This window comes from Vanacampus margaritifer, chromosome 10, assembly GCF_051991255.1.
Source record: "Vanacampus margaritifer isolate UIUO_Vmar chromosome 10, RoL_Vmar_1.0, whole genome shotgun sequence".
Taxonomy (NCBI): Eukaryota; Metazoa; Chordata; class Actinopteri; order Syngnathiformes; family Syngnathidae; genus Vanacampus; species Vanacampus margaritifer.
The window spans coordinates 25,799,876-25,822,923 of record NC_135441.1 but is presented as its reverse complement, the minus strand read 5'-3'; the positions used below and the strand labels follow the sequence as shown (position 1 = coordinate 25,822,923).

At 38.2% G+C, this 23,048-nt stretch overlaps 1 protein-coding gene across 2 annotated transcripts in view; it reads right to left on the bottom strand.

Annotated features, from left to right (window-relative positions):
- The window catches only part of slit3 (slit homolog 3 (Drosophila)), a 220,699-nt gene that overhangs the window by 112,454 nt on the left and 85,197 nt on the right, over positions 1–23,048 (bottom strand). Inside the window, exons 5-6 of one of the 2 annotated variants that reach the window (XM_077578263.1) lie at positions 20,707–20,778; positions 2,574–2,645 (exon numbers count right to left, since the gene is read on the bottom strand). In XM_077578263.1, coding sequence (XP_077434389.1) covers positions 2,574–2,645; positions 20,707–20,778 — 144 coding nt within the window. Of the gene's footprint in view, positions 1–2,573; positions 2,646–2,902; positions 3,035–20,706; positions 20,779–23,048 lie in introns of those variants that run through there. The other variant, XM_077578264.1, reaches the window with a different exon arrangement.

Below are 23,048 nucleotides of genomic sequence, written 5' to 3'. Positions count from 1 at the left end.
TACTTTGAAGTGGAATATTAAATGCAATTGAGTGCAATCACATGACCTCACATTATTTTGTATTGTGGTCACAAATTTGACCACTTGGACTGGACAGATGGTGTGTGTGTGTGTGTGTGTGTGTGTGTGTGTGTGCGCACCTGGCTTTATTAAAACGTCACACGGGGTGAATAAAGCGTGTGTCCCGTCCCGCCTTCTGCTGTGTATTTACAGCGCATCGTAAATCCCGCCGTCGAGCCTCTAATGAATTGCTAACGTCCCGCATCAACCGTCATCACTCTCAAAAGTCCGCGACCAAAAAGGTGAACGCGGCGCGGCGACTTCTTCTCAAAAGCAGCCTGGCTCAATTTTCATCCGGCTCCCCACGTGCCCGAGTATCGAACCGTTTGCACCGGAAGCCCCGACGCTCTTGAATCATTCATGCGAGCACATTAGGCAGCTCGCACTGCGCCATCAACGCCGCGGCGACGGATGGCGACGGATGGCGGCCATTAACGCCGCATTGTCAAGTGGAGTCGAGTTTGCCTTGTCAAGTCATCGCTTTATTATGAAATCATATTTTTTTTAAAAACATTTGTTTTTGAAGTGAGATATATATATATATATATATATATATATATATATATATTTTTTTTTTTTTAAATTTATATTTCAAGTCATCGGATTCCATTTGGATCAATTAGCTAGCAAACACTAATTTTCCAATTACCTTCCGTGCTTCAAAGTTCATTTCATTTCTAGACTGTAGGGGGAGCCCAAGTACAACAAAACCGGTTATTTATTTTTGCTGTTCCACTGCAAAGTTGTCTCAGATCGGTTGAGGGCAACTCGTTTTCGTAGACAAACTACAACAGCAAACAAACAAGTCGGACAAGCTCATCATGTGATTCCAACACACAATTTTGATCCAAGTGGTGACTGAGCGCAAGCTAGCAAGAAAACGGGCCGCTGCAGGAAAACGGAGACTGTGGAGTTTTACACTTTAGCAACAAGCTTAGCTAATGTAAGTGCGTGTATTTCTATTTGAGTGCCCTCAAATGTTGCAATGAAACTGCGGACTAAATACAGGAAAGAAAGAAAAAAAGTAGCGGATATTTTCAAAATAATTGCTTATATTAATGATATTAAAAATAAAACTATAACAACTTTTATTACCCCTAATAATACATGGCTGTAGATGAAATATAGCAATTGTCAAGCATTATTGCGACCGCTGCTGTTTGTTAGCTCACATTTTTTTTAATAGCAAAAACATAAATAAAAAAATAGCAACATTTTTAATAGCTGCTAACTGCTAACTACCCAAGCTAAACTTAGCTCCTCCCCTGCATACAAAGATCTCAGGACAGTCAAGATACATCACTTCCAAATACTTCCTTGTCACTAATGCTGCATTCGAGGACGGTCGGAAGTCGGGCTTTTCCGAGTTCAAACCAGGAAGTGTGTACGGGAACGACCTCTTGAACTCTTGAAATTCCACTTGCGAGGTCGGGGAAAAAAAAAAAGGACCACGACTTCACCGACGGACTACGGGTGACGTCACTCTACAATGGCGACCCCGTATGAAACTTGATAGCTTTCTTCGTTCACAAATATTCGCCATAACTCCACACAACGTACATGACGGTTTGCCGCTATCGCTATACGGTGACCTACAAAACTGCTCATGAAATAAATAAACAATAAATGAAGCAAAATTGCGAGAAGGCAAACTTGCTGGAGGTCAAAATGAGTTTTGAGGACCAAAATGAAAAAATGTACCACGATCCACCATTTTGGTTGTTTACCTTCACCTCGAACGCTTTCAGGTCGGAATTTGGAAAAAAATTAGATTTCTGACCATCCTCGAATGCAGCATAATTACTACTTTCCTATTAGTGGTTTGCATCATTATGAGTTCAAAAAGCAAATTGAAATCACCAGATTTTTTTTTTTCCAATTAAAAAAAACAAATCAATTTCATTTCAACTTGATTTAATGACCAAAAGCGGATTATCTCCCGCTGGCGACCTTGACCGTCTCCATACCAACCACCGCAATTCAAACACGTTTCCCGAGCGCTCAAATTGAAATGTTGATTGTATTGTTTTGTTTTTTTTCCCCCCCTCCCACTCGCGCCCTGACATCCTCTCCTCCTCTGCGCCCTCTCCTTTGCTCATTTACAAGTTTTATCAGCAGCGCTGGAACTTTTCCTGCTACGCGGCGATGCACTGCAAAAAAAAAAAAAAAAAAGACGCCTGCAGACAAAACGAGCTTGCGCAACACACAAAAACAACAACTTTCAAATAATAGCTCGCCAGGAACATAAAAATGCAAATTGGAAGAAAAAAAAAAAATGTGCGCAATATGGAGCAACTTGAGTGCCTAATGAGCATATTTGTATTAACGTGCAGGATCAGGAACATTTTGTAAGAAAAAGACACTTTGGCATGCACATTTTTCCAGATGAGTCACTAATAGACACTTGCTAAAAGTGAGGAAGAAGATCAAAAATGAAGGATGAAACCTGTTAGACGAAGGATGGAGAGGATGGAGTAGGAGGAGGAAGATTTTTTTTTTTTTTCTCCACTTACAGAATCTCCAGATCGCGCAGTGCTCGGAAAGCCCCATCTTCAATGCAGCTGATGTGGTTGCTGTCCAGTTGCCTAAACACACGCACACACACACACACACACACACACACAAGAGAGAGTCAAGGTCCGCTAAGCTGAGGGGGGTGAGGAGGAGGGACTACCCCAAAAAAAAAAAAGGCGTGAATGAGTGTGTGAGGAGGAGGAGGAGGAGGAGGAGGCGGGGAGGTGATACCTCAGTAGTGAGCTCAAAAGTAGGAGACCCTACACACACACACACACGCGCACGCACGCACACGCACACGCACGGCGGACGGGACGGCCGCTCTCACCTCGGCGCCGTGATGTGTGAGCCGCCCCGAGGAGGAGGAGGAGAGGAAAAAGGAGAGCCGGCGAGGAGGGATAGAAGTGGCCAAACGGCCGACGTGGCGGCAGCCTATCACCTGCTGCCTCGCTCGCCCACCCGCCAGCCAGACAGGAGAGAGAGAGAGGGAGAGAGAGAGAGGGAGGGAGGTAGACGCCCAAAGAGAGAGAGAGAGAGTGGGGAGGAAGTGGCCACCCTTCTTGTCTCTTCTGTAAATATTAATTGCATTTTCCTCCTGCTGCTGCTGCTGCCAATGTCATCTTTTATTCTTTCTTTCCTGTGTGTAGTGAAAGCGGGAGTAATTTCATTACATTAGGCCGGCCAATCCATTAAGGGCCTTTTACCGGCTCTGTCACTGAAACAATTTCATTAAAAGCAAAGCCGTCGTAAATCAACCGGCAGTCACGACTTCCGTCCTTCCAAAAACACAGCCAGTCCACGCCTCATTGGCTAAACTCCCACATTGCGACCCCCCCCCCACAACCTCATCCTCCCCCAACACCATCTTGTGCCCACTGTCATCCATCCCTGGCTTTTATTTTAATTTGCTCTTGGTAGACGCCATCAGTCCAGACCGCCACAACCTAACTGCCCCCCCCCCCCCCCCCGCACTTTCCTTCCTTCGTCCCATCCGTGAAACCGACAACCCTGAAAACTCACTTCACAACGATTACTCACATTGTGTACTTGAGTAGCGGCGCTTGTAAAAAACTGATCCAATTGATTTGTTTCTAAATACATTGTAATTCTTTTATTTAAAAATAAATAAATAACCTTTTTCTAAAAAAAGAAAAGAGAAAAAAGAGATCATAATTATTCTATTAATTTATTATATAAAATTCTATTCCTTGGCTTTTAGTTCAGCATGGATTGAGTGGGTCTTAAAGTATTAAAAAAATATATATTTTTTATAAATAATTTTTAATGCAATGTTTTTATTTACTAATTAATTTAGTATTTTATTGACTATTTATTTTTATTTTTATAGCACTTTGGAAACGCTTGTTTATTAGATTGGATTGGATAATTATGTTTTTGAATATGAACTGTTCCTCTGCACGTTAAAAAAAATAACTAAATGCTGAAATCGATAGTCCACGACGACTTTAGAGTGCCCCGTCGTCCATGAGTGTGTGCATGCCACAGAGAAAAGGTGGAAAAGCAAAAGGGGAAAAAATAAGTCCGACTGACTTCACAACGATTACTCACATTGTGTACTTGAGTAGCGGCGCTTGTAAAAAACTGATCCAATTGATTTGTTTCTAAATACATTACAATTCCTTTATTTAAAAATAAATAAATAACCTTTTTCTAAAAAAAGAAAAGAAAAAAAAGATCAAAATTATTCTATTAATTTATTATATAAAATTTTATTCCTTGGCTTTTAGTTCAGCATGGATTGAGTGGGTCTTAAGGTATTAAAAAAAAAAATATATTTTTTATAAATAATTTTTAATGCAATGTTTTTATTTACTAATTAATTTAGTATTTTATTGACTATTTATTTTTATTTTTATAGCACTTTGGAAACGCTTGTTTATTAGATTGGATTGGATAATTATGTTTTTGAATATGAACTGTTCCTCTGCACGTTAAAAAAAATAACTAAATGCTGAAATCGATAGTCCACGACGACTTTAGAGTGCCCCGTCGTCCATGAGTGTGTGCATGCCACAGAGAAAAGGCGGAAAAGCAAAAGGGGAAAAAATAAGTCCGACTGACTTCACAACGATTACTCACATTGTGTACTTGAGTAGCGGTGCTTGTAAAAAACTGATCTAATTGATTTGTTTCTAAATACATTACAATTCCTTTATTTAAAAATAAATAAATAACCTTTTTCTAAAAAAAAAGAAAAGAAAAAAAAGATCATAATTATTCTATTAATTTATTATATAAAATTTTATTCCTTGGCTTTTAGTTCAGCATGGATTGAGTGGGTCTTAAGGTATTAAAAAAAAATATATATTTTTTATAAATAATTTTTAATGCAATGTTTTTATTTACTAATTAATTTAGTATTTTATTGACTATTTATTTTTATTTTTATAGCACTTTGGAAACGCTTGTTTATTAGATTGGATTGGATAATTATGTTTTTGAATATGAACTTTTCCTCTGCACGTTAAAAAAAATAACTAAATGCTGAAATCGATAGTCCACGACGACTTTAGAGTGCCCCGTCGTCCATGAGTGTGTGCATGCCACAGAGAAAAGGTGGAAAAGCAAAAGGGGAAAAAATAAGTCCGACTGACAGCTGCCGTCGCTTGCTTTAGAGTGCCTCGTCGTCACCGTGTGGAAAATACCCGTGACATAAAGTCTAGCTGGCTGCTAGGGAGCGAGCTAGCTAGCTAGCGCCCATGGTGCTCGTTTACATGCTAGGGAGCTAGCTAGCTAGCAGCACTAGAGGCTAAAGCCAAACTGTGGCAGTGTTTTTACTTTCTGGACCTGAATTTGCCACCTCTGGATGTGGATCAACAAACAGCTTGACTATCTTTTGCGATCTCGTCGAAGAGATTTTCATTGCGGTGTTTGTCATTATACATCACCGGCGTTGAGAAGTGAACAACAGTACATGATTTGACGTGAATAAATTAAGTCATTATTTTCTTGTGCCTTTTCCCGGAAATGTCTTTCGTCAGGTTGTTGATTGGCTGAAGTTGTCGTCTGGCTCGGGGACTATAGCGCCACCTCTTGCTTTGGCATAGCGCCCATCAAATACATTTTTCGTAACAGCAAATGCAACAAATTTTCGTAAAAGTTTAAATGAGGGCTATTTTTTTTTTTAAGGGTTTGGCTTACTTTTCAATTTCATGATTTTTGTTGTCTATTCATTTTTTTTGTCAAACTATTTTTTTTTCAGATTTTACTAGTTTTACATTTTTCCTCTAACAATTTTGTTTAACAAAAAAAGAAGAAAAAAAAAGAAAAAGTTCTAACCTTTAATTGTAATCTATCTTGCATTTGGTGGAAAGGATAATGTTTTTTTTTTTTTTTTTTTTGCTGGACAGAGATAATCTTTAGTGGGATATAAATTCAAAGGGTTGTCTGAGTCCCAAATTTATTTAAAATTGCAAAACACCACATCTGTACATCATATAAATAAAAACATATATATATATATATATATTAAAAAAAACACATCTTTGAGTTTTCTGAATCATCTCTTTTGCTTGGTTTGTTTGTCCATCAGCAGGATTATACAAACCCAACCTTGTTGAATATTTGCTGCATGGGCCAAACATCTGGCTAACCCGCAACGTTGTGTTTTCAATGGCTGCGGTGAAGGTACACGCTCAACTTTTGGCGTGCGCATCGGGGCCATAAAAAAAAAGTGTGGATTTACAACAATGCGCATTTTTCACGTACGTTTCGTCCATCCACTCGCCAGCTGTTGCCGGTTCGACACTCAGATGAGAATGCAAATTGGTGCCAACGGGCCAACGTCGGACTCGGAAACATTTGCGTCCCTCCGAAGGGCTGGCAGAGAACTGCATGGAGAGCGTCGTGTAGCGTGAGATAACGTAGTGCACAACATAGTTTCATGTATGAAATGAAATGAAAGTGGTGTCCATAGATTTGAGTCCAGTTTTTATGAAGTACATTTTTAGCTTTTTATTAGTCGACAAAAATCCATACTGATTTAGTCCCAGCTATTGTTTATTAACTCATTCACTGCCAGTGACAGCAATAGACGTCAAAAATTAATTTGAACTATTTCTATTAGTTTAACATTTTTTTCCATTTTTGTTAACAAGAGTATGAAAGCCTAGAATTTTTTTTTTTTTGGGGGGGGGGACATTTAGAACAGATATAAAATTTGTTATTAGTTGTGAGTTAACTAGTGAAGTAATTCGATTAATTACAATTAAGACTTTTAATTGCCTGACGCCCCTAATTTTTAATAATCTTTTCTTTCTTTTTTTTTTAATTAAGGATTTTGTTATTAATTGTGAGTTGACTAGTGAAGTCTTGCAAATATTTACAATTACAAATTGTAATCGCCGGCTGCCCCTAAATTTTTTAATCTTTTTTAAAATTTTAATCTTTTTTTTTTTTTTTTTTTAAGAAAACATTATTAGAAATTAGGGGAGTCAGGCGATTACAATTTTTAATCGTAATTAATCGCACGACCACGAGTTAACTCACGATTAATCACAAATTTTAAATCTGTTCTAATACAATTTTTAAAAATCTAGGTTTTCATACTCTTGTTAACAAAACTGGGGGGAAAAAAAATTCATTTGAACTAATAGAAATAGTTCAAATGAATTTTTGACGTCTATAGCCGTCAATGGCAGTGAATGAGTGAGGGTTTTAGTCCGGTGAAAAATGTATGTTGATGAAATTCGTTGACAAAAGTAAGACTAGTGCGGACTACACTACAGATGCGCATATTCAGAAATTTAAGATGAAAAAAATATATAAATAAAATTAAATTAAGATGAACCTTCTGCCGCATTCGACTTATTTCTTTGACCAATGCGGAGTTTCTTCCTTTACCAAAAGTGTTGCCGACGTGCGCACGTACTCCAGGAGCCGATTACAAGGAAGGGTGCAACTCGAGCCAGAAAAGTCATCGTATGTGTGAAGAAGCGTCCATCAGCATTCCTCTCTTCAAAGTCTGACTTCATTTTTTTGGGGGGGGGGGGGGTGACCAGCACCCCCGCAAAGCTCGCCTCATGATCCTCTCAAGATGCCGATCGCCTTCTGAGAAACTCGGCACCTCTCATGAGGACTAACGGCGTCTTATCAGATCAGTGGCCCGAGCGAGCGAGCGAGCGAGCCGGCGAGCGTCTGGCGGCGCGTGGGATCACACGCGGCTTCTCCACAAAGCTCACTCGGGCAATTCTTTTCCGGGAAATGAGGAGTACGTCGAGGAGCGGCGTGGGAGGCCGCGTTCCTCCTCCTGATGCTAAATGGTTTCATCATCTGCGATATGATTGAATTCCTCCGACGGCTTTGTTCGCCAAGCGCCCTGATTAGCAGCGACATGATTGCTATCAGTCCGCCATGAGACGCTGCTTTGCCGAGGACTCCGACGTCTGCGCGTGTGTGTGTGTGTTGCTTGTCACAGGGCAACGACTGCGGGACCCAAAATGTAATTTCTTTCCATATAATTAGTGTCTTTAATCATGTCTATGATGAAGCCGATTGGCAGACCGATTCCTTTGGCGACCATCTGGCGCACACGCACAATCTTGCTCTTCCATCTGCAACCGCCGCAAGACTGATGAAGGACCAAGTTTGCCCATCGATGATAAATTGGATCAACTTTAACACAGAGCAAAAGTGGAAATTATTTTTGGAGCCCACTCGGACTATAATTGAGTAGGATTTGGTACCAAAACACAATTAATCCATTTCGATTCATTAGGAGGAAATTTAATTAGTTTACTTGGCAAATAAATGGAAATTCCATCACACGGTTCAAGCGCCGGGCTCAAGTCCACACCGACCGAGACGAGACTTTTTGGAGACTAGAAGGTATCGGGACCGAGACTTTTGGATGCCGAGACCGACACAAAACCAAGAACTCTTGAAGTCTTCCTGTTATTAAAGACAACCCAAACGTTCAAAAATAATCAAACAGATGAAGTACACAATACTCAAAGTTGATAAAAACTACTACATACTAACTTCACTTTTTTAAGACTTTATGAGTATTTGTATTAATCATTTTTGATTAAATTGAACTATGCTAGTTTTTAGGTAAGGATAACTTAAAAACATAAATTAGCTGCAATTTATAAAATCGAGTTTTTTCGTGATTCAAATCTTGCTTCTATTATTTCAAAAAAGGTCATATTTAACAAATCAAATTATTTTATATAGTACATACTAAAAACACAACTTAATGTATGTAATGTAATATTTTGTGTCTATATTTCAGAATTCATTTTACTTGTTAATTTGTCAATTTATTTTAGCCTTATTTTACCCTGTAAATGAAAATCTGTTTTTTTTCCTTATCTGGTTAAATCCTAATTTGTTCGATTTCAAAAACTGGTTAGCACGTCCGGCTTTCCTGGGTGGAGTTTGCATGTTCTCCGTGTTCCTGCGAGGGTTTTCTCCGGGGACGCCCGTTTCCTCCCACATTACAAAAAAACATGCATGGTAGGTTAATTGAACACCGGGTTTACCCGTGCCTGCTTCCCGAAGACAGTTGGGATGGGCTCCAGCATTCCCGTGACCTTCCTGAGGACACCAAGTACTTATGGTTTGGAATTCTATTATTAACCAGTCATTTTAAAACTTTAATAAATTAGTAACTGAGAATAATTGAGTTGCTGTAAGAAAGCTTCTAAAATTACTGTATCAAAAAAAGAGAAAAAATAAGTTTGGTTTAATTAAATCCTTCAAGTTCTGGAAAACTTTTACTTTTAAGTTAATCAACTCCCAAAAATTTTTTTTTTTGTTCTGCTAACTTATTCGGTCATTTTTCAGCGCTCAACCCCCCCCCCCCCTTTCCGAGCCCATGAACTTGCAGCTAACTCTAGCTAGCTAGCTAGCTCTGCATGCTGCCCCCCCCGCCACATGCCAAGTCAGCACTTGGCTCTCAGGCCAAAGCGGGCCTCATCTGCAATAAAATCATCGGCGCGCACCCGCGTGGACGGCGCAGCGGTTAAAAGCCGAGGCCCGTGCAAAGCGCGTCACGCCGCGAGAAGCACGAGCAAGCGGCCGCGACGTGACGAGTGAGGATGAAAACCAACATTCCGAGCGGGCTTGATGGGCTTTTTTAGCTGCCATTTTTTTTTACTGCTTGGGGGCTTTAATGCAGTGAATGCGTGCTCGGCGTGGCAGGTATTGGCTTGCAAAATAATGAGCCGGCTTTTTTTCAGTGTTACGCAGGATGAGGGAAATGTGAAGTGCTGCTGAATTTCACAACTCACAATGAGGGGGAATAAACGAGTGGAGCTCAAGTTTCAAATCAGGCATCCCGGCCAAACTACCGAAGTTGAGGAAAATCTCGAAATGAAAAGTATCCCATCCAGTACGGTGGGACCTCTAAGGCCAAAAACAATCCGCAGATTTGCTTGTATTTAGGAACAAATTTACAAATTTTGTCAAATTCAGCACGATGATGATCTCCGAAAGGATAGAATTTTGACATAAAAAAAAAAAAAAGGTCTGAGGTCAGTCATGTCTAGAGTGCCGAATAGAAAACAGTTTCAGATAAGCTACATCTAGAGCGCTAAATAGAAAACGGTTTTAGGTTAGCTACTTAGAGGCTATTTAGGTTAGCATGTCCCAAAGACAAAAATGTTAGATATTAACCACATCTAAAGCGCTGAACAAAAAACATATTTGACATTAGCCACATCTAGAGCATTGAATAGAAAACGGCTTCAGAATATGTTTAGAGCGCCGAATAGAAAGTTGTTTCAGATTCAGATTATGTTTAGAGCACCGAACAGAAAATTACTTCAGATTCAGATTGTTTAGAATGCTGAATAGAAAATTGCTTCCGATTCAGATTATGTTTAGAGCACCGAATAGAAAATCGCTTCAGATTATGATTATGTTTAGAGCGCCGAATAGAAAATTGTTTCAGATTCAGATTTTGTTTGGAGCGCCGAATAGAAAATTGCTTCAGATTATGTTTAGAGCACAGAATAGAAAATTGCTTCAGATTATGATTATGTTTAGAGCACCGAATAGAAAATTGCTTCAGATTATTTTTAGAGCGTCAAATAGAAAATTGTTTCCGATTCAGATTATGTTTAGAGCGCCGAATAGAAAATTGTTTCCGATTCAGATTATGTTTAGAGCGCCGAATAGAAAATTGTTTCAGATTCAGATTATGTTTAGAGCGCCGAATGGAAAATTGCTTCAGATTATGTTTAGAGCGCCGAATAGAAAATCGCTTCAGACTATTTTTAGAGCGCTGAATAGAAAATTGCTTCAGATTCAGATTATGTTTAGAGCACCGAATAGAAAATCGCTTCCGATTCAGATTATGTTTAGAGCACCGAATAGAAAATCTCTTCAGATTATGTTTAGAGTGCCGAATAGAAAATTGTTTCAGATTCAGATTATGTTTAGAGCGCCAAATGGAAAATTGCTTCAGATTCAGATTATGTTTAGAGCGCCAAATGGAAAATTGCTTCAGATTATGTTTAGAGTGCCAAATAGAAAATTGCTTCAGATTCAGATTATGTTTAGAGCGCCGAATAGAAAATTGTTTCAGATTCAGATTATGTTTAGAGCGCCGAATAGAAAACTGCTTCAGATTCAGACTATTCTTAGAGCGCCGAATAGAAAATCGCTTCAGATCAACTATGTCCAGAGCGCTGAATAGAAACTTGCTTGAGATTATTCATGTCAAAAGTACCAAACAAAAAACACTTGGCCACATCCAAATTAGCCAAAAGAAAGCGTATTGAATTTTTTTCATTCATCAGAGAGCACAGAATGTATAATGTCAATTATGAATAACAGTATTTATGTCCTTTTGTACAATATATGAAATCTGGCCCATGACATTGGATCAATCTAACAATGCGAGCACCACACAACAACCCAGGTGAGCAACTTGTGTGTTTGTGTGCGCATTCCCCTGTAAGGCTCCGCGACCATAATTCAAACAAACGGCCGCTCTGCACTGCATTGTGGGTAGGGGAGCATGAAGTGTGCAGCGGGAGATAGCCCGGGATAATGCGAAGGAGGAGAAAAGTAAATAAGAAGAGCCCACACTCGCGTTGTTTGACGAAATGTCGTCTTGTGTTTTTGGTTACACGGCCAAAAGGTGCGCTTGCGCCGCAATGCCGAGCACGGGTGAACCCAGCGGGGGGGGGGGGAAGGAATTCAATTTGATCAAATGACAAAAAAATACATGGGCGGGAGGAGAGGCAGGCAGATGGAAAACAAGGAACGCTATGAGACCACGATGGTGCGCCAGATAACGCGTGTGCTGAGGTGTAATGCGAGCTCGAGGAAACACCGGCAGCTTATCTGATGCGTCCGCGACTGGATGCTTCGCCGCTGGAGTGGCTGCTGTCGGCATAAAATATCTTTGCTTCATCAAGTTCACATATTGGAGTCCAAAAGGCTTCCATAATAATAATAATAAACATAATCATCACCATCATAATGAATAACTAACTACAGCGGTGCCTTGAGATACGATGACCTTAACTTCAAATCATCTTTCCTCATTAAAATGAATGGAAATGTCATTAATTTGCTTCAGCCTCACTTATTAATATATATATATATATTACGTTTTAACTTCAAATAACTTTATGAATTATAGTACTTCTGTATCACTGAACTAAAAGAACATACAACAACTATATTTGTATTAGGTTAATATTTTTCCACTTTTATGTTGAGTATGAAAAACTGTGTGGGGGGGGATTTTTCATTTTATTTCATTGTACATTTAGAACAGATATGAGTGATTAATCGTGAGTTAATTATTAAAGTCATGCGATTAATTAGAATTTTAATTATATATATATATATATATATATATATATATATATATATATATATACACAGTATATATATATATATATATATATATATATATATATATATTAGGGGTGTAAGTCGATTAAAATTGTAATTAATCGCATGATTTTAATAATTAACTCACGATTAATCACTCATATCTGTTCTAAATGTACAATGAAATAAAATGTAAAATTCCCCCCCCCAGTTTTATATATATATATATATATATATATATATATATATATGTTTTCAATAAGAAAAAAAATAACAATATGATGTTGCACTTATTTAACACATACAATAATGACAAAATGTAAAGAACAATTTTTGCTGCATTTTTTGCTTCACTTCAATGGACATTTTTACTGCTCCTTCTAGCACATACATATACAAGGCGACAGAGGAGATGGTTAAAACTACTCAGTAAGCTGCAGTACTATTTACCAACATGGATTTTATTAGCAACCAGTTCAGGGTGTACCCCGCCTACTGCCCGAAGCCAGCTGGGATAGGCTCCAGCAACCCCCGCGACCCTTGTGAGGACAAGCGGTAAAGAAAATGGATGGATGGATGGATGGATGGATGGATTTTATTAGAGTGAATCCGATTCTGATTTATATACACAATATGGGAGACGCCGATATTTGATAAGCCTAATAATTGGAAATTTATATATCATGGATAAAAAAAAAATTGGGGGGGGGGGTCCTTCAACACTTACCAATAATGAGAACATTCGGCAATAATCGGCCCATTTTTTTGTGTTAATGTGTTAAAAACAAATAAACAAAAATATAATATTTAAAAAAAAAAAACATCGTTATTTGGGTATGTCAAAAAGGTGATTTGATGAAGTAATTAACAGTATCAGTATCAACATGATGTTTAAGAAAAAAATATGTATATATACTGTATCTTTTCTTTGGTCCTTCCTCGGGTCTCCTGACGGCCTCACGACTCTGGCTGGAAGAGTTCGGTTTAGGTGAACGGTATGGAATTTTTTTTAATAGGTTTTAGGTGAACTAATGAATACACACGCACATACACATAATCACCCACATACAAAAAAAAAAAGAAAACAATGAAAATATAAAAAATATATATATATTTAAAAAAAAAGAAAAAAAAGAAAATATATTAAAAAAAAAGGAGCTCAATGATGATGACATGTCAAATCTGTAAAATTACCGAATGAACAATACTGAGCTCTCCGGGAAAAAAAGAAGAAAAAAAATGTAGAAATAAAATAGTATGCGCAAAGGTTCCACGCAGTATAATTTGAAAACTGGTTCATGAATAGCAAAAGAGTGCAAAAACAATTCATGCGACATTTTATCCTGATTGAACTTGAGCTTTGATCAAGGTCACGCCGTGTTTCCGCCCAAAGCATCTTCTGCAAACATATTTCACTGCTAAATGCGATCTGCATTTGCATCAAGAGCAAAAGCTTTGGTAGAACTCAACTTGCGCTGAATGGAAATTGCAAAATGGTTTTAAGCGTAACAAGGTCGGTTTTAGCAGGATTTGAATATTCCTCACTATTGTCGTTTGAGGCCAACGTATAAAAGTGGAAAATATGAATTTCATGTAAACGAAGCTTTTGTACAACCAAATTGAGCAGAATTTGGCTCATGGTGACAAATTAGGCTAATTAGCCTCCAAGGGAACGAGGATGATTTTATGGGACTGAAAAAATAAAGTCAAGGACAAAACAGGAAGTAGTTCTTGAGCGACATTATTGAAAAATATGAAGTGAGAGGACGCTGTCAAATCGGTTACACTTTTGGATTCGGACCTCACTCATAGAATCGGATTCTTCCTCTGCTCTTGGGGGGGGGGGGGGGCATTTTGACAAGATGACGAGGAAATGAGTGAACTCTTGATTACGACTGAGATCAGTCAGATATAGAGTGGCGAATAGAAAACGGTTTGAGATTAGCCTAATCTAGGGCAACAAATAGAAACCAGTTTTGAGATTAGTCATGTCACAAGTGAAGATGAAAATTTTTAATTTCTAGAGCGCCGAATAGAACACGCTTGTGATTATTCATGTTTGGAGCGCCGAATAGAGAGAAAAAAAATGCTTGCTATTAGCCACGTTAAGAGTGATGAATAGAAAATCTCACATCAAAAGTGCCAAACAGAACATTATTTAAGACTTTGAGCGTTGAATCGAAAACTGCTATGTTTAGAGCACGGAATAGAAAACATTTTGACACAAGTCACATCGAGAGCATCAAGCAGAAAATTGCATGTGATGAGCAGCAGCCAGAGTGCCAAATAAAAAAAATGGTTCGAGATTAGCTCTAGAACTAGAATGGCAAATAGATCATTTAGATTAGCTAAAAATAGAGCACTGAATACAAAACTGAGATCATTCGGAGTGTGGATTAGAAAACTGCTTGAGATTATTAACGTCTCGAGCACCCAATTTAAAAATGAGATCGGTCACATCTCCAGTGCTGAATAGAAAACACCCTGAGATTATCCATGTCTGCAGCACGTAATCGAAAAAAAAAATAATGTTTGCGATCAGTTATATGTAGAGCGCTGATTAGAACACTTTTTGTCACATCGAGAGACAGGAAAGAAAAACGAGATCTTGAGCACTGCATAGAAAACGATTTGAGATCAGCTACATCGCATGCATTGATTAGAAAACGGTATAAGATTATCCGCATCTAGAGAACTTGCCTGACAAAAACAAAATCATTTGAGATTTATGTTGCGTTTTAATCATGAAATAAATACAAAACAGTTTGGGATCAGTCGTGTCCCGAGCACCGACGAGAAAACATTTGTCACTCCAAAGTGTAGCCGCGTAGCATTAGCGTAGCAAACATGTCTGCCAGCTCCAGCAAAGCAGCCCATTTGAGGTCCAAAGCTCTTGAAGTGCAGTCAACAGAAACAAACGGTAACGCGGCCACTGGCCAGGATGGAGGGAAAGCGAAAAAATATGAGAGAGCGAGAAAACGAGAGAGCGAGAGCCAGCGCGCGTATTAGCGGGAAAGGAGTGGCGGCCGGCGCTACCCGCAGCCACAAAACATAGTGAGAAGGAGACATGGGAGAAAATCAATGCAGTGTCCACCAGGGACAGAATGTCATGGAAGGTTTTTTTTTTTTTTTTTTGTCTTGCACTCGTGGCCATTTGTTGGCCTAATGGAGGACTGCAGCCTTTTTTATGGCCGCAGTCACCTTGGCTAATCGAGAATATCCCGGCGGAGGACGATCGCAAAGGATGCCTCAATTAGATGCGAGGGATTTCTAAAAGCATCATATTGAAAGCAACAATAGGAACGACGCACATGCTGTAGTTGATTAGCGTCTTTACACAATTGATGTTCAATACTGGAAAAATATATATAATTAGCATTCTAAATTACTGGATTATAGAATTGTCTGTTTTGCTAAATATTTTTTCTGATTACTAATGATTAAAAAAAATAAAAATCAGAAAACCAGGAGAAAAAATTACTGAGGAAAAAAAATCCCCAAAATGGAGGGAAATGATAAATATATATTTAAAAAAAAACTGGAAAGAATTACTCAGAAAAACAAAAGCTGGTGCTCTGTTTTTCTGAGTATTTATTTATTTATTTATTTTGACCTCTGAACTCCAAATGACTCGTTAATGGCGGACACTTTTCCGCATACCTCCAACTATATCACTTACTGGCTCAGTTAAGGTAAGTACCGTATATGAACATGTCAATCCATTGGCAGGATTTTAGTAAGCTAACAGTTCAGTTTCTACGGAAGCATGCAGGAAAGTGTCCGCCATTAGCCAAATGTCCGTCCACAGCAAGTCACTTTTTTTCAGAATTTTAATTTTCTGTATTTTTGAATATTTTTTTCCTGTTTTTCTGAGTTATTTTTCCTCCTGCTTTCCCCCCCCCCCCCAATTTTTTTAACCGTTTTTCAGATTTTTTTTTTTTTTACGACTAATAAATGCAGTAAAACAGAAAAAGCGACTCTGCAACAAGTCACTGTTGTTTTTTTAAATATTTTTTTCCAGGTTTTCAAAACTTTTCTTTTTTTCTGAGTAATTTTTCCTCGTGCTTTTCCGAATAATTTCTTTCCCCGTTTTTCAATATTGACGTGCAATACTGGAAAAAAAAAAAATATATATAATTAGCATTGTAAATTACGGAAGCGTATTGCATGCAGGAAAGTGTCCGCCATCAGCCAAATGTCCGTCCACAGCAAGTCACTTTTTTTCAGAATTTTAATTTTCTGTATTTTTGAATATATTTTTCCAGTTTTTCTAAATATATTTTTTCTGTTTTTCTGAGTTATTTTTCCTCCTGCTTTTCCCCCCAATTTTTTTTAACCGTTTTTCAGAAAAACATTTTTTTACGACTAATAAATGCAGCAAAACAGAAAAAGCGAGTCTGCAACAAGTCACTGTTGTTTTTTTAAATATTTTTTTCCAGGTTTTCAAAACTTTTCTTTTTTTCTGAGTAATTTTTCCTCGTGCTTTTCCGAATAATTTCTTTCCCCGTTTTTCAATATTGACGTGCAATACTGGAAAAAAATATATTATTAGCATTGTAAATTAGGGATGCGTATTGCATTCACATTAAAATTTCTAGAGGGAGCTTTGTTTTTTTGTGTTTTTTCTATTTTTCTGAATATTTTTTTTTCTGTTTTACTGAATATTTTTTCTGTCATAAAAACGATTAGGATTTTTTTTGTTTAGTTTTTTTTTTACCTCTGAACTGGGCTGACATTTTTTTTCTGTTTTTTGGAGAGTCATTTTTCCTTTTAATTTTTCATATACAGATATGATATGCAAATATTCCTAGAGTGACATTAAATAATACACAACGTAGGATCCTGTCCATGGCATCACGCACTCACGCAAAAACTCTCACACATTCACAGGCACACTTTGAGGTCTATTTCCCACAAAAGTGGCGATCCCCAGCGGAGCTTGGCATCCAGCGTGAATTGACAGCAGTCTCGGGCAGAGACGTCTCGTCTCACGAAGTCCGTCTTCACGCCGGCACAATGAAGCCTTTTAAACATCTTAATCATCCAAAGAGACCCGACGCTCTGCAGGGCGTCGTAAATCTTCATTTGAATACAGTAGCAGGCTGATAATAAGCAGATGGAAGCAGACTTTCTGTTGCAAACCTCCTTCGCTTAACACAACACCGCCGTCGTTTTCCGATGACGCCACAAGATAGAACAGCACATCCAACAAATGAAACTAATGAGGACGTGTCTTATGTCAGGTCAAAAAAAAAAGAAAAAAAAAAAAGACTGATGCACACAATCCCATTTGACCAAACGTCTTTGCTGCGACAAGTGCAATGAGGATTTATTGGCCGGCATGCTGACATCCATTTTTATTTGCATCCCTTCATCCTATTTAAATGCGTCAATATTCTCTACGTTTGATATATACGCGGAAATATTGTCAAGGTCACATTTCTGGTACGGGCTTGGATAATCATCAGCGTCATCTAACTTGTCATTTGGGTGCTGCTGGATGACAATCGAGTTTTTCATCTGCACAGATACATTTAAAACAGGGATGTCCATTTACTTAATTCTATACATTCTATTCAAATATGACATTTGTGGATGTTTTTATAAAGTGCTCTTAGTATACAGTTCTTCTCATTAAAAAAAAAAAACACATTTCATGTTTTGTTTTTTTTCATTCGGCCGGAACGGATTAATGGCATTTCCATTCATTTGAATGGGAAAAGGTGATTTGAGAGAAATTCAACTTGATCTCATAGCGCCACTGCATGTACTTTTGGGTGCATTTTATTTCATTTGATTGCTTAAAAAGTGCTAATATCTTGGTTATATTTCCATCATGTTATGTCTGTGAAGCAGGAATTTTTTGCGATGACGGTAAATTAAATGATGTGTTTAAGGACTGAGTCAGTCTGCAGGGAAATACGGCAATACTGGATGCTACCTTAAAATTACAATGTTAAAAAAAAATGTTTTCAAGTAAGGGCTGGCTTACATGAATAAATCGAGGATTGTGTAAAGAAAAAAAAACACATCATTAAGTAATAAATTAAATAAATTCAAATAACACCGAATGACAAATATGTGGCAGACTGAGTACAAATACGTTCGATTCCCAACCACTAGTCCACAGACCAGCTATTTACTACCAGATGACATAAGTTTCTGAAAGAAGTTTTATTTTGAAAATCTTGGTCAAGGAAAAAAAAAAAAAAAAAACTCTGATGATGTTCTAGATTCAAAACAAGGTCCAACGTCCCGAAACTGCCGCAAAAGAAGCTGAATTCTTGACTTCCGTTTGCAACATCCGACATTTGGAAATCACGATGAAGGCAACTGAAGATGAATGATCTCCTGCTAATTACGATGGGGATTTTGTTTTTCAATCGTTTGTTTTTATTTGCTTCCATGTCACGCGCGCGATCACGCACGCACATTCCATTCAAGCACCGATGATATTGTTTATTGCTAAAAGTGCCAATAACACTCTCCGCATCAGGTGTGATCGATCAGTTGTTATTGATGAGCGGCATGGATCGGGGCAGCTTATCGATCAAGCTATTGGTGATCAGGCTGTCATGAATAAAAGACAAGCGCCTATTGAGGGTTTTTTTTTTTTTTTTTTTACGCAAGAAGCAAAACATCTTGAGATGAGGAAGACAAGAAGAAGTCCGAAGAATAGCAAGATGATGATTAAGTGCGAGGATGAGGAGGTGACAAAAGTGGTGACGGCCAACATGTTGATAATAAACAACAAACTATGCAGAGCTAGAAAAGGTGTTGAAAAGCATGCAACACTCAGATGATACCTGACAATCTGTTATTGGGAATGCTCACAACCAGACTTGTGATTTTTATTGTTTTAGGAATTTCATGTCAACTGTAAGAATGAATCATTTTGGAAATTAATGTACCGCAAGATTCAATGTATAATACGCCGTCTCAAAATCACACTTAGACAAATAAATAAATACATAAATACATTTCTGTACTTGAACTCCCTGATTTGCTGGTATCCTTCCTGATCAAAATGACTAATATAAATGAATAAAGTGTAAATACTTTTAAATCCAGGTTTAAAACTATACTTTCTCCCATACTTTTGTTTCAGGTATTTCAAAGTAGAATTTTTGGTGAGCTATTTATTTAGTTTGCTTTTAAATTTCTTGAACTGCTTTACATTTTCTATTTTTATTATAGTGTGTGAAGCATTTGGAGTTATGTTGTGCATGGAAAATGTTTTTCAATTTTTTTTTCAATTTTTTTAAAATTATTTCTCAGTATTTTATTTAAAAACATACTGCTAAACGTCAAATTAATATGAACATTTTTCATTTCTTATTAACTCATTCACTGGCAGCCTTTTTCCCTGAAGTAACTCCCTTTGCTCCCGGCTGTTTTACTGGATTTTGACTGATTTTGCAAGGCGCACAGAATATCGTGTTCTATTGCTATAAAACATGGAACCTACCAAAAGAAAGACTAAGGTCTCTTCTTTCATCAGGAAAAAAAAAGTATATTTGTATAAGTTTCTGTTTTGCAGCAATTAGCATTAGAATGTAGCGAAGTTATTCACAAATCTGTTTAAAGATCTTGTTGCAACATGGTTGATCTCTTATACTCTGCTACCACCTGCTGGCCGTTTTTACAATAACTACCATTGATTTTAAGTGACCTCTTCAGGTCAGAGGCTGCATAAAAGTCTTCTGTATGCTCTAGCATTAAATTTTTTTTTTTTTAAACGTCTAAATACGTTTTTTGGGACCATGGCAATATTTTTATATATTTTTGGGAGCAAATTAGTTAAGCTCCCTGTATAATAAGATTTTGAGCGTTATCACTGAATTTTACAGTAATTGTAATTGTGATAAAACACACACTTGCATGTTTTGTTTTTTAACAAACACAAGCAGTAAACAAGATTATCATATTTCCTAAGCAGTTGATAAAAGATTTATGATGGTAAAAGTTAGACTATGAAATGATTTTTTTCCATCGTGCCAAAACAGATTATGTTCAACGTCAGAGGTTCCATTGTACCTTTATGATGTACAACATGATCATTCCTGTCATAAGGAGCTGTTTATAAAAGCTATAGAGAAATATTTAATCCCCAAAATCAATGTAGCGTTCATCTGAAGTGAAAATATTTGCGTTGCCTTAAAAATACACCGGAGCCGTTTTTCCACACGTTGAGAACGTCACATTTGATGTCGGCATACATCAAGCCATAAAAGGCGCACGTGTTTGTCCTGGCTCGGGCGGGTTTTGTGAAATAATAAAAATGACAAGACAGGAAGTGGAGGGAATATTTGCGCTTACAGGTTCTTGACGTTGGTGATTCCTCTGAAGGCTTTCCTGGGCACCGCCTGGATCTGGTTCTCGCTCAGGTCTCTGGGGGGGAAGCGAGAGGGACATGATGAGCTCCGATGATGAAGCAAACCACCAGCAGTTGGCAACACAAAGCCAACGGAACAAAGCAACAGATGGACGATACCACATTTACGCTGACATGCAAATAGCCTCAAAGACGAAAGACTCCACTGAATTGGATTCTGACTTTGTAACTTGTCCGTTCGGGGTTCAAAACACGCCGCCATTTTTTTTTTTTAAAGTCCGGCTCATTTTTATTTTCCACGTTGACTTTGGCTCAGCGCGTCCGACTTATGATATGTGTAATGAATATGTGGACTCTATGAGGCAGAACATTTGTGACGTGACGCAATTGGGCGGCCGTTTACTGCATCGGCGTGACGGCAGCCGGAGCACAATGAGATGAGACACAAAGGAAAAAGAAATGTTTCGCATGAGCTAATCGTCAAATTACTGTAGGGATCTCGGAAAATAGACTTTTCATACGGTCCGCTATTACCGTCACATATAAATGGTAAGAACAGAGGCTGTTCCTGGTTTGCACAGGGCAACATTGGCATTTTTAAATTCAAGCTAATCATTTGTTTTATTATAAATGTTTGTTGCTTTTTGTGTTTCCCCAAAGTGAAATGATAGTTATGTTAGTGTTCAGTGAGTCAGATATGTTACTTTGTGACAAGATAGATGTGATTTATGGATTATGATGCATGTCAAAAAATTTATTTAAAAAATCAGCCAAAGTTCAAATTGAACTTTACACCAATCTGATCAACTGGATTGGGATCGGACGATATTTAGCATTTTATGGCAAAATCGGTGTTCGGCTATAATGTCAATTTGCCCGATCGATCAATGACATACATCATTGAATGGCTCCACAAAATAAGACATTACATGTTATATTTATGTTTTTCAGCATCTTTTGCTAGCTCCCATAGTGCTTGTTTATCTTTTAGGGAGCTAGCTAGGGAGCTAGCTAGCTAACATAAGGAGCTAAAGCCAAACTGTGGCAGGGTTTTTAATTTCTGAACCTGGATTTTCATATTTTATTTATTGCGCTAGCTAGCTAGCTCCCATGGTGCTTGTTTATCTTTTAGGGAGCTAGCTAGGGAGCTAGCTAGCTAACATAAGGAGCTAAAGCCAAACTGTGGCAGGGTTTTTAATTTCTGGACCTGGATTTTCACCTTTTATTTATTGAGCTAGCTAGCTAGCTCCCTACCTTTTATTTATTGAGCTAGCTAGCTAGCATAAGGGGCTAAAGCCAAACTGTGGCAGTGTTTTTACTTTCTGGACCTGGATTTGCCACCTCTGTTTTTTCTCCACCACTACAACTACCGTACTACATGTTAACGGCTGAGCTGCATTTGAGAGAGAATTTGGTCCAACAAAAGTCGTTTTTTGGGGGGATGTTTCCCTTCCGTCTGCTTCTTTTGTTTAACGCTTCCCACTTGGCTGATGCGGAATCCGAATGTGCGGTGCATCAAAGTCTCCAATGTGTCGGTCGGTATACGCGCTGGCGCAGGCAGCATGGATGAGTTTTGACAAGCTGGAATGGAATCGTGTTGTTTTAATGTGTAGCTGGGCCCGGGATCGCATACGCTGGTTTTATTTGTTTTGGACTTGGCGGATTTACAGAAAGGCGGTTTTCCTTCTTGTCTCCCGCCTGACATTTTGATCGAGCAAATAGAAACATACATTCCGTGCTCTATCGCTTTCTATTATCCGTCATGCGGGAATTGTTTATCTGCTTTGCTAACTGTACGCACATATCTATCTTGGCTGTGTTTTTTTTCTTTCTGCGATTTGCATCCCTCTGTGGAATAAAAGACAATGAGGGGAAAGAAACATGAGATTTCAGAGTATAAATTAAAAGCTTTGTTTTGAATCCATCATGTTGTAAAAGGTCTAAAGCAGATTATTTGTCAAAGGAAGTAATGATCATCGGGGTTGTAATAATGAAGCTGGATGAGTAGCGATGCCAAAAGCCCTTCAAAATTGTCGGAACTGAAGCTGGAGTCAAATCGTTTTTAACGTGCTACGGCGATTGATTTTGAGCTGTTGTGCATGGTGAGGGTGCAAAGCCACTTGCTTTTCAACCCAATCTCCTTCAAATGTTCAGATCGCACGGCCCCACGCCGAGAACCGGATCGATTCGGAATGATGGATGATCCGAGACTGCTGGGGACGACAAAACTGTCTTTTGGGGACGCAGACATTTTCTCAACTTTGCAGCTGCAACTGCGGCAAAACAAACTGATAACTTGGGATGCATGGATGCAACTTATTTTCTT